General features: G+C 40.3%; 1 protein-coding gene across 1 annotated transcript in view; it reads left to right on the top strand.

Annotated features, from left to right (window-relative positions):
- The window catches only part of hiw (highwire), an 815,007-nt gene that overhangs the window by 724,989 nt on the left and 64,301 nt on the right, over positions 1-25,717 (top strand). Inside the window, exons 57-63 of the mRNA XM_068229800.1 lie at positions 3,787-3,901; positions 4,543-4,733; positions 5,024-5,170; positions 8,733-9,017; positions 13,186-13,340; positions 15,507-15,729; positions 19,251-19,478. Coding sequence (XP_068085901.1) covers positions 3,787-3,901; positions 4,543-4,733; positions 5,024-5,170; positions 8,733-9,017; positions 13,186-13,340; positions 15,507-15,729; positions 19,251-19,478 — 1,344 coding nt within the window. The remainder of the gene's footprint in view (positions 1-3,786; positions 3,902-4,542; positions 4,734-5,023; positions 5,171-8,732; positions 9,018-13,185; positions 13,341-15,506; positions 15,730-19,250; positions 19,479-25,717) is intronic.

Below are 25,717 nucleotides of genomic sequence, written 5' to 3'. Positions count from 1 at the left end.
TGCCATTATTTTTCCGACTCGTGGGCTGAATGGTCAGCGTATTGGCCTTTGGTTCAGAGGGTCCCAGGTTCGATTCCCGACCGGGGCGGGGATTTTAACCTTCATTGCTATACAGAGTAGTGAAAAACAAGCGAAGGGATCAAGAGACCATAAAAGCAATAGAACGTGATGATGGAACTCTGGCACAAGAAGAGGGAGAAATTAAACAAGAACTCAAGATCTATTTCGAAAAGCTGCTGAATGGAGATACAGAAAACATAACAACGGATAGAGGAGAGCCAAGTCGAGGAACCACAACTGAACCACCAATTACATGGCTTGAGGTTGAAAATGCGCTCAAGAGCATGAAGAAAGGAAAGGCAGTGGGCATAGATGAACTAAGTGCAGATACGCTGAAAGTAGCGGGAATTCCAGGAATCCAATGGCTCTACAGACTGCTCAACAAGATATGGGAGGAAAATACTATTCCTGAGGACTGGAAGATGGGCATCATTGTACCTCTGTTCAAGAAAGGAAGCCGACGAAAATGTACTAATTACCGTGGTATCACACTCCTGTCTCATGTCCTGAAAATATTGGAAAAAATAATAGAGACCAGAATCAGAGATATTGTTGAACCAATTTTGGAAGAAGAGCAGTATGGTTTCAGACCAGGAAGGTCAACTACAGACCTTATATTTGCAATTAGGATGCTAATGGAAAAATACTGGGAGAAGAACAAGCCTTTATTTCTAATATTTATGGACATTGAGAAAGCATACGATAGTGTACCAAGGGAAAGGATTTGGCAATGCATGAAAGAACTTCAAGTGCGAGACAGCCTCATAGACAAAGTGAAAATGTTGTATAGTGGGAACAGAAGCTGTATTCAAGTAGGATGTGGTTTGTCGGACTGGTTTGAAACAAAGAGAGGAGTGCAGCAGGGCAGCTCATTGTCACCACTTCTATTTATTATTGTAATGGATGTAGTAATGAAATCTATTAAAAGGAAAGAACATGGAGATATCAAAGCCTTCACATTTGCAGATGATGTTGCGATCTGGAGTGACTCAGAAGAGGAATTGGGAGAGAGAATACAAAGCTGGAATGAGGAGTTTAAGAAATATGGTTTAAACATCAGCAAGACCAAGACGGTGGTGATGAAAGTGTATAGGGAAGGAGCAGAACCAATAGTCATGTTAAATGAAGCTCAACTGGACAGCGTTCCAGTTTTCAAATACTTGGGTAGTGTTATATCAAATGACAACCTAGCAAAACATGAGGTGAACAATCGAATCAATAAGGCAACACAATTTTACCACCAGGTAAGACACCTCCTGTGGGATGAGCGAATACCCATGAAAACAAAAATGACATTGTACAAGTCCTATTATACACCAATTCTTACATACAGTCTCAAAACCACAACACTGACCAATAGAGATAATTCCAAACTTCAGGCAGCTGAAATGAAATTCCTACGCACTATGATTCAGAAAACCAGGAAAGACAAGATTAGGAATGAGAAAATTAGAGAAGAAGTAGGAATAGATGATTCTCTCCTCAATAAGATTCAGATATCAAGACTGAAGTGGTTTGGTCACATGAAGAGGATGCCAGTAAACAGAACTGCAAGGAAGGAATTTGACAGAAAGGTAGAAGGAAGACGACCTGTGGGAAGGCCACGAAGGAAATGGATAGATTTAGTTAAGAGCGATGTACTGCTGAGAGGTCATGATTGGGACAAGTTGGTGGAGGAAGAATGGTACAAGGACAGGATGAGATGTAGGAGGCTCATATACCACACCCAGGAAACTGGAGATGGTTTAGGATGATGATGATGATGAATGGTTAATTCCAATGGAACTAAGGTTAAGTTAAGAGTAAGTTCCCACCTTCCAATACTTAACAATTTCTATATAATAGACTTATTAATTACATAATATAATCCATATAACCTCTAGTACATGTTTCGTTCCGATATGGAACATCTTCAGCTAAAATTGGTAAAATGGCAAGACAATTAAACCAGAATGTTAACGAAATTACGGAAAACATAAATATATTATTAGAAGAGGCTACTAATTTAGACTCATCCAGAAAAACCATCAAAAAGAATCCCAACAAACAACCAACACACCTCCTTCCGAACAGCTCCACCTTACATAATTGTCCCCCTACCTTTCCGTCCGTTTCCCCTAGCCTATCACAACACCACTCCTCAGTAAGCTCCACCCTACGCAACACTTCACCCGCTCTCCTCAAGTCACTTACCTCTCCCTCCCATACTCCCCGCCCACCGCAAGCACCTCACACACGTACACAGGACTCAGTCAGTTAACAACACGGCGTAAGGGAGGACGTTAAATACGACAAGATTGTCTTTAAGGTAATCAACTCTATTATCCTTCTTTCTCGCGAACATACATTTTTAACAAGGTTTTCTCCTCAAAATATTTTCTATTTCACTTCTCCTTTTCTCGTTTCAGACACATTTTAATAATCCTACCAAACTCAACTTCAACTACGGTTATTTTATCAAGATTTCCCCGATAAATCACATATAAGAAAATCCTGTATTCTTCAATTTATTTTCAAGATCGACAAAATGTACACGCCTCCAACATGAAGAACTTTATCGCTGTTTTTAATTCGCCACTTGAAAACTGACTTGTTGTGTTTTCAACCAACATGAATGAACTTTATCTCATCATCTTTATCATATGTTTTAATTTTCGAGCCATTTCATCATATCTTTTAGCTTATGTATCATCTTAACATCAATGTATTTTAATTGTCTTGCCATTTTACCAATTTTAGCTGAAGATGTTCCATATCGGAACGAAACATGTACTAGAGGTTATATGGATTATATTATGTAATTAATAAGTCTATTATATAGAAATTGTTAAGTATTGGAAGGTGGGAACTTACTCTTAACTTAACCTTAGTTGTGTTGAGCCAATACGGAATAAACATGAGATTTATAAGCTGTAATTCCAATGGCCCGGGACTGGGTGTTTGTGCTGCCTTCAACATCCCTGCAACTCACACACCACACATAACACTATCCTCAACCACAATAACACGCAGTTACCTACACATGGCAGATACCGCCCACCCTCATCGGAGGGTCTGCCTTATAAGGGCTGCACTCGGCTAGTAATAGCCACACAAAATTATTAGAATGCCATTATTAAAAAAAGAAAGAAGCAACTTATTTAGCAGCAGGCTTTTTGCCTAATAAAGAATTTCTATCAAAAGGTAGTAGTTACGGCCCATTAACATTCAAAATACAATTATGCGTACTGAGCTCAATAGCTGGAGTTGCTTAAGTGTGGTCAGTATCCAGTATTTGGGAGATAGTGGGTTCGAATCCAACTGTCGGCAGCCCTGTAGATAGTTTTCCCATGGTTTCCCATTTTCATACCAGGAAAATGCTGGGCCTGTACCTTAAGGCTACGACTACTTCCTTCCCACTCCTAGCCCTTTCCTGTCCCATTATCGCCATAAGACCTGTCTGTGTCGGTGCAGTGTAAAGCAAATTGAAAAAAAATTAAAATATGCACTGTTATTGAAGCACTACGAAAACTTCTGTAATGAAGTGGAATCCTTGTTCTTCTTTCAAGAATTGTTATATGCAAGTTTTTATTTATAAATATATTTTTCATAATTTTCCTTGTCATGAAAAGCCAGGTGGGTATAATATGCGAGGGGAGTCTCATACATGAGTAAATATGGTAATTTGTGATTGGAATATTATGTAAAAAGATAGTATACTGAAAAATTATGTTTTATTTCTTTCAGAATAAGGTCTCAAGTGTAACATTCCAGTCTGGTCCTAATGTTGATGAACTCTATCGATTACGTCAAGTAGAAGTAGAGAATCGCTCCACTGGCTGGGTCAGTTGCCCAGTTCTAGGTAAGTTACAGTGATAACTTAAAAGTATTCAAATTAAGAAATGAATTAATTAGTTAGTTAATTAAAATTATTGAGCTGTCTTTGAAATGTTGGCAGCATATTATGATTCTGTTGGGTATTGCCAGTAATGTAAGAATCTTAGAAATCTCTTTAGAGGTTACAATGATTGGTACTTCAGGCTATGCTACACTTCTCCCACAAACACTGGGACATTGTAAAATGACATCAGGAAAGAAAAAATGAACAATAACAACCAAGGTTAGGAAATAATGTTGTAGATTGCTCGTTAGGTAAATGATGTGTTGGACAAATATTTAAATAAGGAAAACCAAAAATATGTAAATGAGGAATTAACAGAATAATAAAAAATAATGTTGAATTAAGCGAGTGAGAAAAATGAAAATCCAATTTTCTCTACATGATTTTATTTGTCCATTCCTTTCCATTACGTCTACTGAGCTCACACTCAGTTAACAAGACAAATTGTTTGCAAGACTGATCTTAATGAGCCTTAAAAACTTGGGGAACCTAGTTCCTTATAAATTGAACTGACACGAAACTTAAAACCTAATTGGACCGTGGCTGTTAGTCTTTATCATTTTCTGTGTTATCTAATTTTGTTTTAATTTTATTATTTCCAGATGCTCGACACAGCATAGTTAGGCTGGAACTGAAAGGCCCAGACAACTCTCTCCGGTTGCGCCAAATCCGTGTGTTGGGCGAGGTGGAGGGAGAGAGCCTGAAGGTGGGCAAGCAGCACAGTGCACTTACCATTCAGCAGCGCAACTGTGAGGCTGAGACGTTGCGTGTTTTCAGACTGATCACATCTCAGGTGAGTCACTCGTATGTAAACACACATTTCGCAAAGACAATATAATTCAAACAAAATTAAGAGAAATACAGAATAACTCAAACAAAACAATTCCTAATCAGCGAATGAAATTTAATCATGTTCATCAGGGTTTGTCCCGCCTATTGACAGGGTCTGTTATGTCATCCTACTGTCACCATTTCATTGACTATGTTGGGAGTAAATTTATACTGTTCATTGTCCTGTAGGCTGTCAGTCCATTAGTGTTTCAAAACATCTTGTGTAAGTACAGAGTATAATTTGTTTGCCAGGTGTTTGGGAAGCTGATCTTGGGAGAACAACCCGTGGAAGGTGAAGGAGCAGAGGTGAAGGGTGAAGGCGAGGAGAGCAATGATCTCAAGGAACATATGGTGGGAATCCTGTTCAGTCGCAGCAAACTTACGAATCTCCAGCGACAGGTAAGTTGAATTGAGAACATACTGTTTTGTCCTTGGAGATCTGTAATTTCAGTGGGAGAGAGAGAGAGAGAGAGACTGGTAAACCCTACTACAAATAGATCATTTTTAGAATGTCAGCCTCCGAGTCTTAAGATGATGGGCTGAAACCCATTCCCTCCTCTTGCCTCGATGCTCTTCTTTACACCTTTCAGCCGTCTGTCCTTCGGTCTTCCTGTAGGTCTCTTTCCCTTCAACTCCATTTCTAACATCTATCTTGGTATCCTCTCTTCTCGCATTCTCTTAATATGTCCATACACCTGCAGCCTTGACTTTTCTATCTTTTCCTGTAGGGGTACCTCATTTACCATATCCAGAACTCTCTCATTTCTTACTCTATCCATTCATGTTAAACATACTTGACACCTTTGAAACTTCATTTCCATTGCTTGTATTCTACTTTTATCCCTCTCCTTCATCACCTGCGTATCTGATCCATACGTCAAAATCAGCATAACATAAGTCTTGTAGATAATTCCTTTAGATCCCTGTGGTACATCCCTGTTCCATATCAATCATCCCGTACTCTTAAAGAATCTATTTTCACACCTCCCTCTTTCACTGATTTCCATCCCCTTTTCTCCATTTTCTTGAAGGTATTTAAAGCTTACAGCCAGGCTGAGTGAGTCAGGCGGTTGCGGTGCTGGCCTTCTGACCCCCAATTTGGCAGGTTCGATCCTGGCTCAGTCCGGTGGTATTTGAAGGTGCTCAAATATGACAGCCTCGTGTCGGTAGATTTACTGGCACGTAAAAGAACTCCTGCAAGACTAAATTCCGGCACCTCGGCGTCTCCGAAAACTGCAAAAGTAGCTAGTGGGACGTAAAGCAAATAACATTATTATTTATTAAAGCTTTCAGCTCTTTTTTAACTGCTCTCCTATGAATGTCATGCCATTATACTCTCGGTTCTTGTTTTACGTAGTTAACCATCACTTCACAGAGGTAGTCTTTTTTTAAATTTTTTTTTAAATTTTTACAGTTTTGCTTTATGTCGCGCTGATATAGATACGTCATGTGGCGATGAAATCTAATTTTGAAAGGCGAAAAATATTTGACACTCCATGTTGTATAATGTTGGCATGCAAAAGATCTCTGGCGACACATTTGGTGTTTAACCTGCAGTATTACATTGCCCTTTGGTAGAGTAGAATAAAACTTTCATATTGACATGTAGGCAGCCAAAGTCGCAAGAAATCAAAATGCCTGCCACGGTAGCTGAGGCCGTACAATTATTACAAGTGAAACAAGTCAGAAAATAACTGTAGTAAATTTGAGATTGAGAAGCTGAAAGAGGTATAACCCAAAGATTTTGATATTGTGGCAGTAAAGATTCACACAAAAGGACATCAGTTTGATCTGAGGGCTGGTTTTGAGGTCCACTCACAGCCTACACTATTACAGCTATCTGACGGGGAAATAGCGGCCCCGGTCTAGAAAGCCAGGAATAATGGCAGAGAGGATTCGTTGTGCCGACCACACAACACCTTGTAATCTGTAGGTCTTTGGGCTGAGCAGCGGTTGCTTGGTAGACCATGGCCCTTTGGGGCTGTTGCGTCATGGAGTCAGGAGACTGGACTTTCTATCCTGGAATGGCACATGATCTTGTGGTTTACTCAGAAATGAGGGGCAAAGGTGTCTGGGCATAGAACTGACCATTTTATCTGCCTCAGTGGTAGAATGTTCAACTGCTAATGCCATCCAGGCTGAGGTAGTTGGTTTTTGAAGAATGGTCTTAAATCTTAGCATTCTCTACTGCAAAAAATAAAATTTCATATTTAATATTCAGGAGAGCAAACATGAACAAGTGAAGGCTAATTGAACCATATACAAAGCACTCTAAATGTTATCTCTTTCGTATTATACAGGGTCTTTCACTCAAGGTGGGGCCAGCCGGCTGCCCGGCGCAGCACAGCGGGTAGATGGGCGAGCCGGTCAGATGAGCACATGGCAACTTGCTGAACTTGGGGCTGGGAGAGCAACCGTATGAATCGCATGTAAATAACATGCACACATAATAACGTATAATTAAAGTAATAATAATAATTATATGGCCTCAGCTACCATGTGCAGACATTTCAATTTGACACCTTCTGGCTGTCTGCTCATCAATTTCGACGTTCTGTTTTACTCTAGGCCTACTAGATGGCAGACTGAGTAAACCAAAACTCTCTTGGATGTTTATGGCTGAGATTTAATGAATTTTATCAGGTAAACACCAAATGTGTCACCAGAGATCTTTTACATGCCGACATCATATGACATGGAGTGTCGAATGGACTTTTTTCCGCCCTTCAAAAATCCGGCTACCTCTGCCAGGTTTGAACCTGCTATCTTGGCATCCGGAGGCCAACACTCTACCACTGATCCACAGAGGCAGCTATAATGAAAGTAAAATAATTTGTCACCTTGTCCCAGAATATGTTGAAAATGTTCTCCACATGTATCTACACACTTCTAAGGATTTTTTTTTTTTTACAGTTTTGCTTTACGTCGCGCTGATATAGATATGTCATGTGGCAATGAAATCTAATTTTGAAAGGCGAAACATATTTGACACTCCATGTTGTATAATGTTGGCATGCAAAAGAAAAGGAAATTTTCATTCATACACATTAGTTCATCTACCGAGATAGCCTCAGTTTCTCTTGTGATATTTTCTTTGAGTTCATCTACAGTGTGAGGGTTTGTTTGCACAAACCTTATTTTTCAATTTTTCCCATATATACGTAAAAATCGCAAACCGTAAGATTTAGATCTGGGGATCTTACGGGCCACTATGGTTTACTAATTACGCTGTCGTCAAAAATTTCCTCAATTAAACTTAATGACTCGTTAGCCGTATGCACGGTTGCCAGGTCTTGCTGGAAATATCCAGACTGGCATTCATTGTCCGTCAGTTGTTAAGAAATAGTACGAGAATGTCATTCCTATCGTATCTCTGCCCAGTGATTGTGGTTTCTATTTTCCTGTATGCAGTTACTGCCACCAACACTCCCATTTTCACACTGTAGATGAACTCAAACAGAATATCACGAGAGAAATTGAGGCTATCTCGGTAGATGAAGTAATGCGTGTGAATGAAAATTTACTTAGATGAAGCCAGAAATGTGGTAGATGCAGGTGGAAGACATTTTCAACATATTCTGTGGCAAGGTGAGAAATTAGTTTACTTTGATTATGCATTATTACGTGTGCTTGTTACTTACATGCGATTCATACGGGTGCTTTCCCAGCCCCAAGCTCAGCAAGTTACCTTGTGTTCGTCTGACTTTCAGCTTGCCTTTCTATCCACTGCGCTGCACCAGCTGACTGGCCGGCCCCACCTTGAGTGAAAGTCTCTGTAGATTGAGTAAAATATTTCTCAGGTAACTGTAATTCAGCCTGATTACCTTTTTTCTTGTATTCTTCCCGTTACTGAACATAGTAATGAGTGAGGAGAGAGAAATGGAGAAGCTGCATACAGTACATTCCCCAACTTGGCTGCATCTGCATAGTGGTGATAACAGTGAGACTTGTTTTGTTTCAGGTGTGTGTGCACATCGTCCAGGCTATCCGCAAGGAAGCAAGCAGGGTGAGAGAGGAGTGGGAGGCTCTGCTGTGTTCGGGGCAGGCTCCTCTGGCCGGTAGCTCGAGCAGTGCGCACGGTGCAGACGGTCCCAAATCGGCCGACACCTACTGCTTCGAGATGTTGTCCATGGTGTTGGCGCTGAGCGGCAGCAGTGTGGGGAGAGCCTATCTCGCTCACCAGCATGGACTGTTGAGGGATCTTCTCAGTCTTCTACACACTGGATCAGCTAGAGTTCAGAGACAGGTACAGTAATGTAAACATTTGGTAACCCTCGTTGCTGCAGACGTTAAGTCAGTGGTCAGAGAACATCAAAACTTCCCCTTGTGATATGTGCAACAGATATCTTCAGTGACATCGTGGCTTTCCTTGAATATTATTTTCATATCATCCTCATTGCCTTATAAGGTACCACTTATTGATATACTCTCTCAACTTAAGTCTTATTGGGAAAAGACTTAAGTTGAGAGAGTATATCAATAAGTGGTTGGGAAAAGGTCCGCCTCCGTAGCGTAACGGTTAGTGTTATTAGCTGCCGTCCTCGGGGGCCCGGGTTCGATTCCCGGTACTGCCAGAAATTTAAGAATGGCAGGAGGGCTGGTATGTGGTTGAAATGGTACATGCAGCTCACCTCCAGTGGGGGTGTGCCTAAAAAGAGCTGCACCACCTCAGGATGAGGACACGAGTTTACTTTTGTCCGACTCGTTGGCTGAACGGTCAGCCTACTGGCCTTCGGTTCAGAGGGTCCCGGGTTCGATTCCCGGCCGGGTCGGGGATTTTAACCTTAATTGGTTAATTCCAATGGCACGGGGGCTGGGTGTATGTGTTGTCTTCATCATCATTTCATCCTCATCATGACGCGCAGGTCACCTACGGGTGTCAAATAGAAAGACCTGCACCTGGCGAGCCGAACCCGTCCTGGGATATCCCGGCACTAAAAGCCATACGACATTTCATTGGGAAAAGGAGTGGCAAGCCATTTCTCTGTTCGGTAAACTGAGAGCAGTAAATGGCATGATTGAAAATGAAACTCCACAGCCTGTTCCCAGTTTCACCCCGATCAGGAATGGAGTGAAGCCAGAAGCAAGGATAGGAGCTGTGCTGCCTGCTGAAGCCTTTCACACTCCTCTGAGGGCAATGATAATGACTGACAGATGAAATAAAACAATATTGGAAGGGTGTTGTTGGAATGAAAGTTGACAGCGAAACATGGAGTACCCAGAGAAAAACCTGTCTCACCTCTGCTTTGTCCAGCACAAATCTCGCATGGAGTGACCAGGATTTGAACCATGGATCCCAGCAGTTAGAGGCCGGTGCACTGCCGCTTGAGCGATGGAGGCAGTAAATGGAGCGAGTAAAGTATGGAAAATATCTTTTAGGACTTCCTTGGAAAAATCAGTGGTGTTATACCTTTTAAAGGTTGGTTGTAGTATAGCTGTGCACTCTCAGTGAAAAGAGAGAACCTTCATGGATTACTAGTAAATTGTCTTAGCAATAGTGTTGCCATTGTTTGGGTGCTGTGGACTGATCAGTTTGTTTTCCTTTGTGTGTTACTTCTGTACAGTTTGTTATAGAATGGAAACTCCTTCAAAGAAGCATGAAGTAATCCATTCACAGAGCAGAAATGTATATGCAATGTTTTGAAATTCTATAAAGCAGAAAGGCCTCCAAAGCAATAAAAATGGGCTGCTAAGGCTGTAACTGGAGGTAAGAAGACATTGCTTAACATCGTTAGGCAGTACCTATGGCACACATCTCGCCATAGTACATGTAACGGAGTGCGTGGATCTGGCTAATCTCTTCCATAATCTGAAGTTGCTTATCACCATGTCCCTCATGGTATCAGATGACTAGCAATCACTAGACCTAATCTTCTGTTTCATGAGGGACAGTGGTCTGTTTTATTGTTTTTAACAGTTAACATTTTATATGAGATATTTTTTAACTATTTTGTCTTTTACAGTTGATACATTTTTAATAACTCTTTTAAACCAAGTTACACTTTCAATTTTTAACATTTTAACTGTGATTTTTATCAATTTAATGAGTGTTTTTTACCTTTTAATATTTTTCATACATTTTAAAGTCAGTGTTTTATTGAGTCTTATCACATTTTGTCATATATACATACAGTAATTCTTCCTGGCCTTTTCTAACTTACTTGGGGTTGGCACTATATATTAACATTTTAACAATTTTATGTATTCGTCATGGATGAGATCTACTCATGCGCGTATTCACCATAGTCAGAGGGAAAATTTTAAATTCATCGTACTGTATCATGCTACCTTCAGTACAAAAGCAGTTACCAAACAATGTTTGATATTTTTTCAATGACTCTTGTACTTTTTGTTTGGTGAAATTTATTTAAGGAGAAGTGGACTGTTTTCCAGATAATTACAAAACCTACACAGGTCATATGTTAGAAGTTCAGTATCATATGTACATATTATGAAATGAAAACTGCTACTAGAGACCAGGAGAAAATGAAAAACAACAGCAAGTATCCGGCTCCATGGCTAAATGGTTAGCATGCTGGCCTTTGGCCACAGGGGTCCCGGGTTCGATTCCCGGCAGGGTCGGGAATTTTAACCATAATTGGTTAATTCCGCTGGCCCAGGGGCTGGGTGTATGCGTCATCTTTATCATCATTTCATCCTCATCACGATGTGCAGGTCGCCTACGGGAGTCAAATCAAAAGACCTGCAACTGGCGAGCCAAACTTGTTCTCAGACACTAAAAGTCATATGCTATTTCATTTTTCAACAGCAAGTGGCTTCTAAACCAGAAATGGTGCTTAACCAGAGAGTAAACATTTGCAGTGGAAACAGTTCTAGGGGCAAGAACATTAACCTAACTATATAAACATGAGTTTTCTCCCCTGTGAAGGTCAAGAAATAACGTACTATAAAGTATTCATTTTCAGTAGTCATACATCCTTGCTGGCCTATTTTTAAATACCTAGAGGAAAGGACGACTAGCTCTAAAAACAAAGACATGGCCTCTAAAAGCAGATGTCTGATCACAGTGGTCTTGAGACAAAATAAGAAATAAGCTATGTGTTGTGTGTTAATGTCATACTTTCACACGTGTGTACATGGGGTATGCCCATCCGCCCACCTCTCATACCGTCTCACATCATCATCTGCTGGTTTTCTCCATGTACTTTCTTTCCATTCTTCAGCTCTGTTCTGCTTTGTCCTGGTGTCTTTCATTGTTTTTATTTTATTAGTTCCTATTTTCTTCTACCACATTTGTCCCTGATTCGTCTGATGTCCTCTCTGATACTTCTGAAACACGCACGGTGTGAAAGAACATCTCATTAGGAGATTAATGTTGCCATCAGCTCCCACTTGGAGCGCTGTGCCAGCACACAGCGAGCCACCTGGTGACGAATGAGCGTACCACTACAATTCTCCAACGGTAAAATACCGTATTTACGCAAATAATACCCGCATATTTTGTTAAGAAAATTGAGGCTCGAAATTGGGGTGTGGGTTTTATTTGAGTCAATGTGGGCATTTCTTTTCAAAATCAGCTCTCCTAAAGTTAGGGTGCGGGGATTATTCGCATAAATACGGTATTCTTAAGTTCAAACACTCATTATTGTAGAAGACTTCAGTCGAGATTTTCTTCTGAAGACATAGAAATGTAAAGAGTTTCCACCTTGTTTTCTTGACACGACATAAGCCCAAAAGCCCATATCATGTCTACAAGTACGGGCTGTGAAAGCAACGGTGTTTACATAAGAAATAAACTATCCTCTTCTTCCTGATATGTTTCTGCTTATGCAGGTCGTTCACAGAGCCTCTTCCAATCTTCTCTTTTCTCCCAACATTCCATCACTCATCACTGTCTGCCACTGTAGTCCTCTCTGATTTAGGTCATCCTCCACCTGATCCTTCCATCTTGTTCGTGGTCTTCCAGTTGGTCTTCCATTCCATTCCATTCCAGAGGTCTTCTTGGTAAGCTTTCTTGTCCCATTCTCTTGACGTGGACGAACCATTTCAGCCTATTTCTCTCCATAGTTTCTTTTATAGGGTTGATCTGTATCGTGTTTCATATGGTTTCATTTCTTATCATGTCCCTCCTTGTTTTACCCAAGATCCCTCGCAGAAAGCGCATCTCTGTCACTTGTAATCTACTGAGATTTTTTTTTCTCTAAGTCAAACATTCTGATCCAAAGGTCAATATCGGCAAATAATATGATTTATATATATCATGATTTTTGCTATAAATAAACTATGTACTGTATGCTGTAAAATAGGTTGTAAGATTCTCGGCTGATAAGCAACTTGGAGCTTAGTGTTGGAACAGCAAGTTACCTCTCTTGATACAACTCGCTGATCTATTGTAACTGCAGTCCCTGATTTATGGACTGTTAATGGCCATATGTTATAACTCTCCTTTTCAGGTGACCTCACTGCTCCGTCGTATGCTTCCTGAAGTATCGCCGGCTGTACTGGGTAGTGTAATGGGTGTTGACCATCTTCCTCCAGCTGACTTCAGTATTGTAACAGCAGCCAATAAGGCTCCAGCGGATGCAGAACAGTCGTTTGACATCCACAGGTAAGTGAGATCCATAACAAACTGAAAGGCTGAGAGACATGCTGGTAATAATATTCTTAATGAAGATTGTTCCAGATGTTGGAGTTTTTTGGTCACATACTGGTAATGTTTTCTGCATCTCTTTGTATATTGACTTATGGCCACCATTATATTCACCATCCTTGAATATTCCTGTGGTGTCATTATAGTAATCATCTATCCAAACCATTTTAAAATCTCCTTTTCTATTCTTGTTTGCAGCTTCTCATCTTTAAATCTCTCTCTGTATTTCTACCTTTAGCATTTCTCCTATTGAATTGACTGCACTATGATTTTATCTCATAGCTTTGAGATTGGAAATGAGAACATCAATCAATCAATCAATCAATCAATCAATCAATCAATCAATCAATCAATCAATCAATCAATCAATCGATCAGTCAATACTGATCTACATTTAGGACAGTCACCCAGGTGGCAGATTCCCTATCTCTTGTTTTCCTAAACTTTTCTTAAATGATTGCAAAGATATTGAAAATTTATTGAACATCTCCCATGGTAAGTTATTCCAATCCCTCACTCCCCTTCCTATAAATGAGTATTTGGCCCAATTTGTCCTTGAATTTCAACTTTATCTTCATATTGTGATCTTTCCTACTTTTAAAGATACCACTCAAATTTATTTGTCTACTAATGACATGCCACACTATCTCTCTATTGACAGCTCCAAACATACCACTTAATAATAGCAATATAAATGGTCCGTTATTAGTCAAGCAGGTCGTCTCCTTTCTCCCAAGTCTTCCCAGCCCAAACTTTACAACATTTTTGTAACACTTCTCTTTTGTCGGAAATCACCCAGAACAAATACAGCTGCTTTTCTTTGCACGTATACAGACGTATACAGACGTATACAGACAAGAAATGTGTTCCACCTATCAATACTCTATTTATTATAAACGGATTCACATCAGTACCGGTTTCGGCCTTCCACGGCCATCATCAGCTGGTATATTACAATATTGTAGCCATTAGACATATGTTACAAAGATGTTATTATGATTAGATCATCCAGATGTCTAATGGGGTTAAAAATAAAATGTATTGTAGTAATGTTTTGTCTATGTGGGGTTGAAATAGTATCTATGATCAATGTGGCAGTGAAGGCTGCAGCAAACGAAAACTTATTGAGTGTACATTAGACATTGAGCACATTAAACATATTAAAATAGACAAAGCACAATATAACACTTGATAAATTTAAACACACTAAAATATAAGGTACTTATACATGTTAAAACACTTGTTAAAATTTGAGAGTTCATGTTGTGTGGAGTTCCTTCTTCAAGCTTCCTTATAGTTCTTGCACTTCTATGTCTATGGTAATTTAGTTGCATAAAGTGATCTTCGAGAATATTCTATTTGGCTGATATATGTCATGTTAAATCATGGTAAAAAATTTTGTTGTAAAAATATATCAAGTACTGTTGTGATTTAACCATTGATATACTTCAGTAAGTTTTATGACAGACTGCAAAGTCTTGAGTTTAAAAAAAATTTCTGATTAAAGGAGCTGTTGGTAGCAACCTCTCTCTCATCTGTATTCGTGTTGTAGATATTGCTGTTATTGTTGTTGTTATGGAGGTCGTGTAGCGTTGTGTTTGGAAGCTTGCTGTGTCAGCCTAGCAAAAAAAAAAAAAAAGAGAGAGAGCGAGCGAGCAAAAAAGTCTACATACAAACAGATGCCATCATGAAATACGCCTTAGACATTCACTAGAAAGAGTGAAGGCCATGTATCTTAAAAACATTCTCCTTCAACACTAACCTAAGAACTCATAAGACAACCTGTGATTAAAAATATCATTGCCTTCTATGACACAATACCAAGCTTTACATCAAACAGATGGCATGATGACGTCAGAATGGATAAATACTGACTGTGAACTGTGGAGTACAGCCTACATCATTATTTACGTTCTTATTGTTTTGTATTATGTTTTAGTGTATTTTAAATTTTTATATTATAATTCTTTTTCATGTAATTATGATTCATTATTAGTTAGTTTGCATTTGGCTGTAAATACGCCAGTGCTGTGGATTGCCGTATAAGATATACATGGCCAACTATTTTACACACCCTTTGCTATTACGGTATTATTATTCTTGCCTTTATGTGTGATGTTTTAGGGTTGGCATCCTGGATGTGTTCCTGAGTTGCATTGCTAAGGCCCTTACTGTACAACTTAAAGTCAAGGGTAAGGATGCCTCTGGAGGGAAAGGCTTAACAACAGTCACTCTAGCCACCTCAATCCATCCGCGCGACTTTGTAGGTTCGAGGTGGTGGCTGCGGGGCTGCATTACGCGCAAGCTGGCCGAGGTTATCATCCAGCTCATGAAGGATATGGCTGCGGTAAGTGTTTAAATGATCCGGGAAGGGAAATGGGGGCCATTCACCTTTCACCATTCCCTCAACTCTCTTTATCCTGCAGCTGTTACACCCCCCGTTTGCACAATCCGGATCCCACAAACTAGGTTTCTTTGCTCGTTCAGCGCGGCTTTGGAATGACCTCCCCGCCAACTTTTAACCTTTTCACTACAGAGTTTTGATGACCAGCCGAACCCTCTGGGCAGGCTTTTTTTTTTTTTTTTTTTTTTTTTTTTTTTAAGGAAGAAGCACTTTTACAGATAAATTGTTACTGATACTATTAATGGAATGCATATCGTCCCCTTAGCCCCGCAGCCCAATGCAGGGTCGGGGATGAAGTGAGACTATATTTTACAGCATATTTTTATGGCCGGATGCCCTTTATGATGCAAACCTCAGTTGAGAAGATAATGAATATGTAATGAATGATGGTGAATGAAACTGGGTAAGGAAGTTGAAGGGCTGTGGTTCATGAATAGGAACTGTCCCGGCATTTGCTTGGGAGTGCGAAAGAGAAACTAAAAAAAAAAAAAAAAAAAAAAAAAAAAAAAAAAACCACCATTCTCAGAACAGCTGACAGTGGGGTTCGAACCCACTCGCCTGCCAAATGCAGAGCTTGGCTCCATAGCTGGAGCATGTTAACATGCAAGGCTACTCATCTAGTGATATTATTACTGAAATATAATATAAAATTGTTGATCCAAGAACTGATATTATCAATATCATTAACATTTGGGGAAAAAAAGAATTTCTCTGAGGAGAGGGTGACAGTTCTGTATGAGATTCATCATCGCTACTTTGTCTCGCACTTTCTTGTAGTTCAATATCGCCCCGTGTATGTTCTCCACCTTCATTATCAAAATATAGCTCTCCAGAATCACTATTTATGAGGAAACATTCAATATCTTCGTCAATAATAGATGAATGTATACTTCAAGGCGCCATGATGGCTACACGTTAGCGGGAAAGATGTTCCACTCCAACGAAGCTGAAACACCATCAGATCCCTTTCAAAACACGCGAAATGGAGTGGTATATCTGCCGTACAGAACTTCTTTGAGCATTTCCATGGAATCTCAAAGCATGACACTATAGCCCGTTCATATATGAGATCGGTAAAGGACACACTGCACCAAAACATATATATACGGGTTTGGCGTATGAGGTACGGTGTTCATTAATGTATATGTACGGGTTTGGTGGGCGATGCATGGCGTTCAATAACGTATATATACGGGTTTGGTGTTGAATGGGTTAAATGTAAAAATGTAAATATAGTTAAATGTTATGTTAGGAAGTACATGCGGTGAGAAAATATGTAGAAGAATGAACCAGGGAGAGAAAGCATGTAGAAATAACTAATATGTATACATTATACTTCATTTCTTTACCTGTAAATAATGTATATGATGGTTTAAGTTTAGAATTTAGGTAATTATTTCAAAAGGTCAGGGGGCACTACGTGTAGGGGTCCTGTCCTTTTCCCCTGGCCTTCCTTAGATACTGTAAAGGATTATGGTAAATAAATAATGAACCTGGCGAGTTGGCCGTGCGCTTAGAGGCGTACAGCTGTGAGCTTGCATCCAGGAGATAGTGGGTTCGAACCCCACTGTTGGCAGCCCTGAAGATGGTTTTCCGTGGTTTCCCATTTTCACACCAGGCAAATGTTGGGGGTGTACCTTAATTAAGGCCACGGCCGCTTTCTTCCCATTCCTATCCCTTTCCTATCCCATCTTGTCATAAGACATATCAGTGTCAGTGCGATGTAAAGCAACTAGGTTTTTAATAAATAATGAATGAGTGAAAAATTCAGAACATTTGTGCAATAGAAATTGCAAACAGACCTCTCACTTCTGGACATCGAAGGGACTTAACAATTTGCCCTCGTATGGAAGATGTCCTTTACTGAGCTGGAGGTTGCTGAACCTAACTGTAAATTTATAACATGTAACACCGGGTGAGTTGGCCGTGCGGTTATGGGCGCGCAGCTGTGAACTTGCATCCTTCCCACTCCTAGGCCTTTCCTACCCCATTGTCGCCATAAGACCTGTCTGTGTCGGTACAACATAAAGCAGATTGTTAAAAAAAAAAAAAGGAAAAAAATCATAAATTAAAATTTACATGTGCTATATGAGGTGTTCAAATGCAAACTGTGACATTTCCACTTAAAAAAATAAATGAGATATACAGTTAATGGAATCTGTGCGTTGAAATCTTCCTTTTGCTATGTCTGTATGGAGCATAAGCTGACAGTTCTTTAGGATTTAGGTGTCTAGGTATTGCAAGTTAAATTCAAATCCTGACATTCCCTCATGATGGTGAAATGAAATGCAAAAGGTGACGTCAAATACAAATGGCGACATTTCCATCAGCCAATAAATTGTCCTAAAAAAAAAGCTGTGGAAGTGTTGGAGTTTGAATTTGAACACCTCATGTATCCTTCACTTTTTAAATTAAATTGATTTCTTTGAAATACAGTTTACATGCTACCGAGCTTGATAGCTGCAGTCGCTTAAGTGCGGCCAGTATCCAGTAATCGGGAGATAGTGGGTTCCAGTCCCACGGTCAGCAGCCCTGAAGATGGTTTTCCGAGGTTTCCCATTTTCACACCAGGTAAACGCCGGGACTGTACCTTAATTAAGCCCACGGCCGCTTCCTTCCAATTCCTAGGCCTTTCCTAGCCCATCGTCGCCATAAGACATATCTGTGTCGGTAAGACGTTAAGCAAATAGCAAAAAAAAAAAAAAAAAAAAAAAAAGGCTTAAATGGTTTAAAACTTTGAATGAGAAAGATACAAAAGAGACAGTTTTATACTATGCCTAAAATAAGTTAGGCAATACGGTATTTAATCTCATCAGCTAGACATTCTTTTAAGCTCTTGTCATAGGTTTCATGCCACTGTCTTAATACGTAGTCTTTCCGTTGCAAAATGGTACTTATGTGTGCCCTTCCTACACAGAATTTATCTGCAAGCACATGAGCACTGCATGTAGTTTTTTCTCACACTCAGTAACTTTCAAAGTTTACATTTAGATGCCTTATCTCATGAGAAAAAACAATTGACAAGCAATCAGTTTGGCAACATATTATAACTTTTTTTAATCCACCAGCTTCTAGTTAACAGTATTGGAGGGTTGGCACGTACAGTACTACTACAGAACTTACTGTCTTCCTGTCAATACAGTACATTTCTGCACTGTCCAAAAAACTAATTTTTCTATTTTCGTGACATACAGGATAGTGTATTAGGTCTCGAACTCCCAGCTCTCTCTGTAGTCGAGAGATAAAGTAAGCTTCAGGACTCTCAAACAGCAGTCTGTCAGTCTATGGGTGTGTCTGTAAAAATGTACAGTATTATTAATATTTCTATGTTATTTCATTTGGGACATAAAAATCTGTCCATATCTTGTAAGAATACATAAGGTGACTTCAGTAATGTATTAAATTATACAGTAATAATTTTAACGAATGTTCTTTGACTTTATCTGGCTGATGCATTCTTATAGGGTAAGCTGTCGGAAGCCTGGGCAAATGTGACAAAAGGGGCTGTTGCGGAGAATATCCTTAATCTCACCAAGTTGGAAGACTCCCACCGAGCACCCAGCGACTGTCTCCGTACACCTACTCTGTGGCTTGCCCTGGCTTCGTTGTGTGTGCTGGATTCGGAACATGTGGAGCGGTTGTCTTCAGGACAGTGGAGTGGCGCCGCTGATGGTCAACCTCCTCCTCCAAGGGTAAGCAGCTAGTTAGTAACAAGCATCCACTTCTATATCCTCTATGGACCCAAGGCCAATTTAGAAAGTTTTAAAATCTTTGTTGTGTTTTATTGTCTTTTAGGGAACTAAATGTGACAAATCAGGAGAGAAAAATAATTGGTGAAGGAGGCAAATATTTTGGCCATCAAAGACCTTTGGGGGATTTCCAGGGGAGATGTAGACATTAACATTGTTGATTTCTGTTTAGTTTTATCCTAAGTTGCAAAATAGGGCATAACATATTTTTCAGTGGGGGATAGGGTTTATACAAGGGCAAATCAAAAAGTAAGTTACACTAGCTTGCCACAAGAGCACGCTGTATGTCATGACCGTGGCCAATGCAGAGCAAGCTACAGTAACTGCTGACACGTCCAATAGGTAGGTCGGTGTGGTATCCCACCATGTTCTGTGTGCAGAGCGGGCTAGACTCACTGGCGCGTCAACTGGATGTTCACTCCAAATTGGAGGTGCATGCAACGATCAGATTTCTATGGGCTAAACGGCTCAATTGCACGGACATTCATCGTGAAATCACTGCTGTATATGGTGAGCGTGCGATTTCTCGCCCAGGTATTGTGAAGTGATGTAAGCAATTTGACGCTGGGCACATGGATCTCACGGACGAATATCGCGAAGGCAGGCCCGGAACGTCCAGCACTGTTGTAAATGTTAACCGTCTGGCTGGGATCACTAGAGAGAATCGGCGCATAACACTGCAGGAAATTGCCAGCATGCTGAACATTTAGTATGGCAGTGTGTTCTCCATTGATCATCAGCACCTTGGATTTCGTAAACTGTGTCAAAGATGGGTCCCACGTCTGCTCACCAGTGTTCACAAAGAACAACGTTTCTAATCGTCACTGGCATTTTCGCAACGGTATTCTGTGGAGGGCAATGAGTTTCTGTGGCGAATCATCACAGGTGATGAAACGTTGGTCCACCACTTCACCCCCCAAACATAGAGAATGTCAATGGAATGGGTGCACACCATATCACCTCCATGAAAGAACGCCAAGTTCCAACCTTCAGCAGAAAAGTGTTCTTTGACATGGAGGGTGTGGTTCACGTGAAATTCATGCCGGAAGGCACGACAATCAATTTGGCTTTGTATTGTCAAACATTGAACCGGTTACGTAAGGCAATTAAAGAAAAGCGTCGACGAATATTGAGTGCCGGTGTGATTTTGTTGCACGATAACGCAACACCTCACACGGCCTGCCAAATGTCCGAACTGCTGCAGTGATTCAAGTGGGAGGTTAGGCAACATCCTTCATACAGTCCAGACTTAATGCCATGCGATTATCATGTGTTCGGTAAGGTGAAAAAGGATCTCAGTAGGTGATGATTCCGAAACGATGAGGAGGTGAAAGCGGCTGTCTCCAGATGGTTCCATAGCGCTGGAGGCGATATCTACACATCCGGAATCGAAAAGTGGGTTGACCGTTCTGAGAAATGTTTACAGTCGCTTGCGGACATGTGGAAAAGTGAACATACATTGTATGATATCATAGCCATGTTGCCTGTGTGTAGGAGGTTTCATAAATGGCCATAACTTGGAAGTGTAAAACTTACTTTTTGATTCGCCGTCGTATGTACCAGGTGTATGAATAAGTCTTTTCCAGTTTCGCTAAGAGACTGCACCAGCAAACAGTACGCATCATATGAATTTGACACGTCAGTTTGTTCATCTGTCATTAACCTACCAACACACACAAGCTGAGTCCACCAAACACTAACGTCTGTGTTGTATCGTTCAGTGATCATGTCGACGTTTGTGCCTGAAAACGAATATTTTCGGCATGCATTGCTTTTCTTATTTAATCAAAAGAAAAGGGCTGTGGAAATTCATCGTTTGCTGGTAGAAACATGTGGTGAACAAGCTTCATAACATGTGAGACAATTTAAACGTGGTAATTTCAATGTGAAAGACAGCGCACTCTGCTAGCGATATTGTGTATTATGAACTCTTGAAGCCTGGTGAAACCGTTAATGCACAATGCTATTGCCAATAAATAATTTAAATCATGCATTGATCAAAAGACGACTGGAATGGGCAAGAAGACATGGCAAAGTTACACGACAATGAACCGTCTCACACAGGAAAACCAGTGAAAGACATCTTGAAATTGCTTCGATGGGAGATCCATCTGCACTCACCGTACTGCCCCAACCTGGCGCCATCTGACTATCATCTCTTCACATCAATGGGGCACGCGCTCACAGAGCAACACTTCAGCAATATTGAGGAAGTTGGAAAATGGATCGACGAATTGTTTGCTGCAAAAGTCAAGCAGTTTTTCTGGCATGGTATTCATAACTTACCTGAAAGATGGGCAAAGTGTGTAGAAGCCGATGGCCAATATTTTGAATAAACAAAAAATGAATTTCCCTTGCAAATTACATGTTTTCTTTACCACAAAAACTGGCAAAAACTTATGCATACACCTGGTGTATATATATGGACATTTACATGGTGCTGCCACCTTTGAATAGAAAAAATAATTGTGAATGTAAAGCACATAATGTACACAATAATATAAAAATTGTCGGCAAGTTACACTTATTGTCTGAGCCAGAAAAATATATAGCACTTGATGTATCATAAATGATGTAAGGGGTCAATAGAGGCAGACATTAAATTGGGCAAGTATTTTAAGAATTATTCTAATTATTTTATCAATAATAATAATAATAATAATAATAATAATAATAATAATAATAATAATAATAATAATAATAAAATAGTTTATTGCTGTTGGACAGCGTACAGTTGCAATAAAGTCAGTCAAATACGATACAGTCATAAGTTACATTTAAAAAATATAAATACATCTTATATGTCTTTAAACAGAGCACTACGTATGAAAGGTTTATATACATTGAAAAGTAAAATGAAAGCTTATCTTGACACTGTGCAGCTGTGAGGTTGCATCCGGGAGATAGTGGGCTTCGAGCCTTACTTTCGGCAGCCCTGAAGATGGTTTTCCGTGCTTTCGCATTTTTACACGACGCAAATGCTGATGCTGTACTTTAATTAAGGCCACAGCCGGTTCCTTCCCAATCCGAGGCCTTTCCTATCCTGTTGTCGCCGTAAGACCTATCTGTGTCGGTGCAACGTCAAACAAATTTCAAAAATAAAAATAAAAGAAAAGTAGGACAAGTAACTGTGAAGCTGATCATTACTACCAGTGTTACATACCTATTAGGAAGGTGCCTACTTTGATGGTAAAGTATTTTAAGTGCCTAAAAGTCACCAAAATAAAAATAAAAAATATGGGAAAAAATAACTTTACAAGTTCCAAGGTGTCATGTTTAGTCTTGTTTATTGATGACAGGCACTCAGTATCTAAGCTGAAAAAAAAATTAAATATTTTTCCAGCCAAATTTAGTATAATAGGCTACTATCATTCCAGCAGAAAAAAAATTTGTCCTCAAGAACTTTCTGTGAAGTTTTTATTATTTAGCGTATGGCTTATACAGACATAATCAGTAACATACATATATAAATATTTACAGCTGAGAAACAAAGCAACTTGTGCTTCACAATTGAATGTCTAATTCTTCGATCCAGCGTGTAGCATCCGGAGTTAGCAGCAGGAAGTCATCCTCATCACCGTGATAGGCTCGAATCCTACATTCCCTGACGATATGACGAACAGTCTGGCGAGGAGCTCCGCAGTCACAGTCTGGATTAAGTAGCTTTTTCCACTTATGGAGAGCGGCTCTGCACCGACCATGTCCTGTTCTGATTCTATTCAGGGCAGTCCAGGTCTTGCGTGGTAGGTGGGATCCACTTGGAAGTCTGGGACCTGAGAAGAAGGTATGAAGGCGCACATCCGTTGCTGCTTCCCATCTACTTTTCCACTCATCAAGAGATTTAAAATCCTTAGCATCCATGTTAGAGGCATCACGCAGAGTTGGATAGCGTGATTTTAGTCTGTTAAGATTCAGAAGTGGCAGGTCACTATTCACGGGTAGACTAGGATTTCTTGAGATCTTGTGAAATTCCTTCATAAGGGCATTAGATCGGCGTAGATCAGGTGGTATTATACCAGTTAGCAGTGGAAGCCAATGAACTGGAGTAGATGTGATTGCGCCAGATATGATGCGCATTGTGGTATTAAGCTGGGCGTCAACAAGCCTTGTATGATGACTGTTCATCCAAACAGGTGCACAATACTCGGCACTTGAATACACCAAACCCAAGGCTGAAGATCGCAAAGTGGTTGCTGAAGATCCCCAGGTAGTTCCACACAGTTTATGAAGGATGTTATTTCAAGACTTCAACTTTTGTGCTAAGTTCAGGAGGTGTTGTTTGAAGGATAGTGTGCAGTCCAAGATGACACCAAGGTATTTTGGGTTCCAGTTATGACGAAGAATTCTCCCTCTGAAACTAACTCAGTTTCACGTTCGCCAAACGATTATTTAAATGAAAGCAAGACACTTCTGTTTTGCTCGCACTGGGTTGGAGTCTCCAGATTTTGAAGTAGTCTTCCAGTAAAGACAGGTCTTTGGTCAGAATCTCTTCAGTTGTCTTCATTACCTGATCTTGTACAGCTAGAGCCAAGTCGTCGGCATAGCAGAATTTTCTGGATGAAGTGTCAGGAAGGTCAGAGAGATATAAGTTGAACAATAATGGTGAGAGAACTGATCCTTGGGGCAATCCGTTGTTTAGCTTCCTCTCCTTGCTTATCTTGCATCCAGAGATTACTTGGAACTTCCGATCACTTGACATGTTGTTAATCAGTTGAGCAATCTTTCTGCATGGTATGATACGAAAAAATTTGTAGATAAGGCCTTCCCTCCATACAGTGTCAAAGGCAGCAGTAAGATCAACAAATGCTACAGATGTTTTCAGTTTCGTTTGATATCCTGCTTCAGTGAAGGATGTAAGAGACAATACTTGGTCACAGCAGCTACGTCCTGGTCTGAAGCCTGCCTGTTCAACTGGAATATGCTCGAGGATTGCGCTACTTAATCTGTTATATATCAACTTTTCAAAAAGTTTGTAGCAGCAGCTAAGAAGGGCGATGGGTCGGTAGCTTTCTACCTTGTTGCTGGGTTTGCCAGGTTTCAGAATAGAAATTATTTTTGCCTTCTTGAACTCCAATGGAAGTTGACCAGTCAGCAGGATGTCAGTAAAGAACTCTGCCAACCATTTCTTAGCATATCCTCCCAAATGAATAAGAAATTCTGGATGGATGCCATCGAAACCAGGTGACTTAAAAGGTTTGAGGTCCTTCAGTCCTAGGTCAATGTCTGAAACTGTGAAGAGACGTGCATATTCAGATGAGGGAGATGTTGTCTTTTTCAAGACGCGAATTGCCGTCTGATATGTTTGGTATGTTTCTTGTCGGGAGGCACTCTTGATGTGGTAATGATGTGGGAAGCAATTTGGTCAGGTGTTACTCCTGAAGGTTTCCTGCATACTGATCCACTTCCTCCCAGTCTCCTCAGAAGACTCCATGCTTCCCTGCTTGAGTGGGTAAAGTCCATACTTTCAACTGTGTCTGTCCATTTCTGCCTTCGAGATAAGTCTAAGCTGGTCACTACTTTGCTGGAATTGTTGGTACAGTGTTTCACTTTCATCACTCCATCCTGGGATATATTCTTTTCGATATCCTCTTGGCATACACTTTTTAGCTGTTGTTGTTACTGCACCGATGAACCGATGGTAGTTCTTATGAGATGGAGGGATCCAGCGAATGCACTTATCCAGTTCCCTCGAAAACTTTGCCCAGTCAGCTTTCTGGAAGTTCCATCGAGCATGTGGAGTTGATCGTATGACAGGGACCGTGCAACCAATTTGTATTATTACAGGTCTGTGCTGGCTGTGGGGGAAGGCGTCTATCAGTTTTCTTGTGGCATTGATCGGGAAACCTCTGTCATTGCAGGTAACAAAACAGGATCTCCTGGCAATGACATATTTTCGACGAAATAATAGAAACAGTTCTTCTCAGAACTCACTGACGAGAAACATTGGTCCATCTATCAGACTCCTACAACTGAATGTCGAGGGCATTAGCAAGGCAAAGTGTGACTATTTGTCGAAATTCCTGTTGGACAATAACATCGACATTGTCGCCATTCAGGAAACTCATGTTTCTAACGAAGAAGCATTCCGAAGCAGAGGTCGAATTCCTGGATATACTGCTCTTGGTGCAACTTATCACGAGGTATATGGTATTGCTACATATGTTCGGAGCAACCTAAACAAG

The sequence above is a fragment of the Anabrus simplex genome, chromosome 12 (assembly GCF_040414725.1).
Source record: "Anabrus simplex isolate iqAnaSimp1 chromosome 12, ASM4041472v1, whole genome shotgun sequence".
Classification (NCBI taxonomy): Eukaryota; Metazoa; Arthropoda; class Insecta; order Orthoptera; family Tettigoniidae; genus Anabrus; species Anabrus simplex.
The sequence above is the reverse complement of the archived record's forward strand: the minus strand, read 5'-3'. Positions and strand labels throughout refer to the sequence as shown.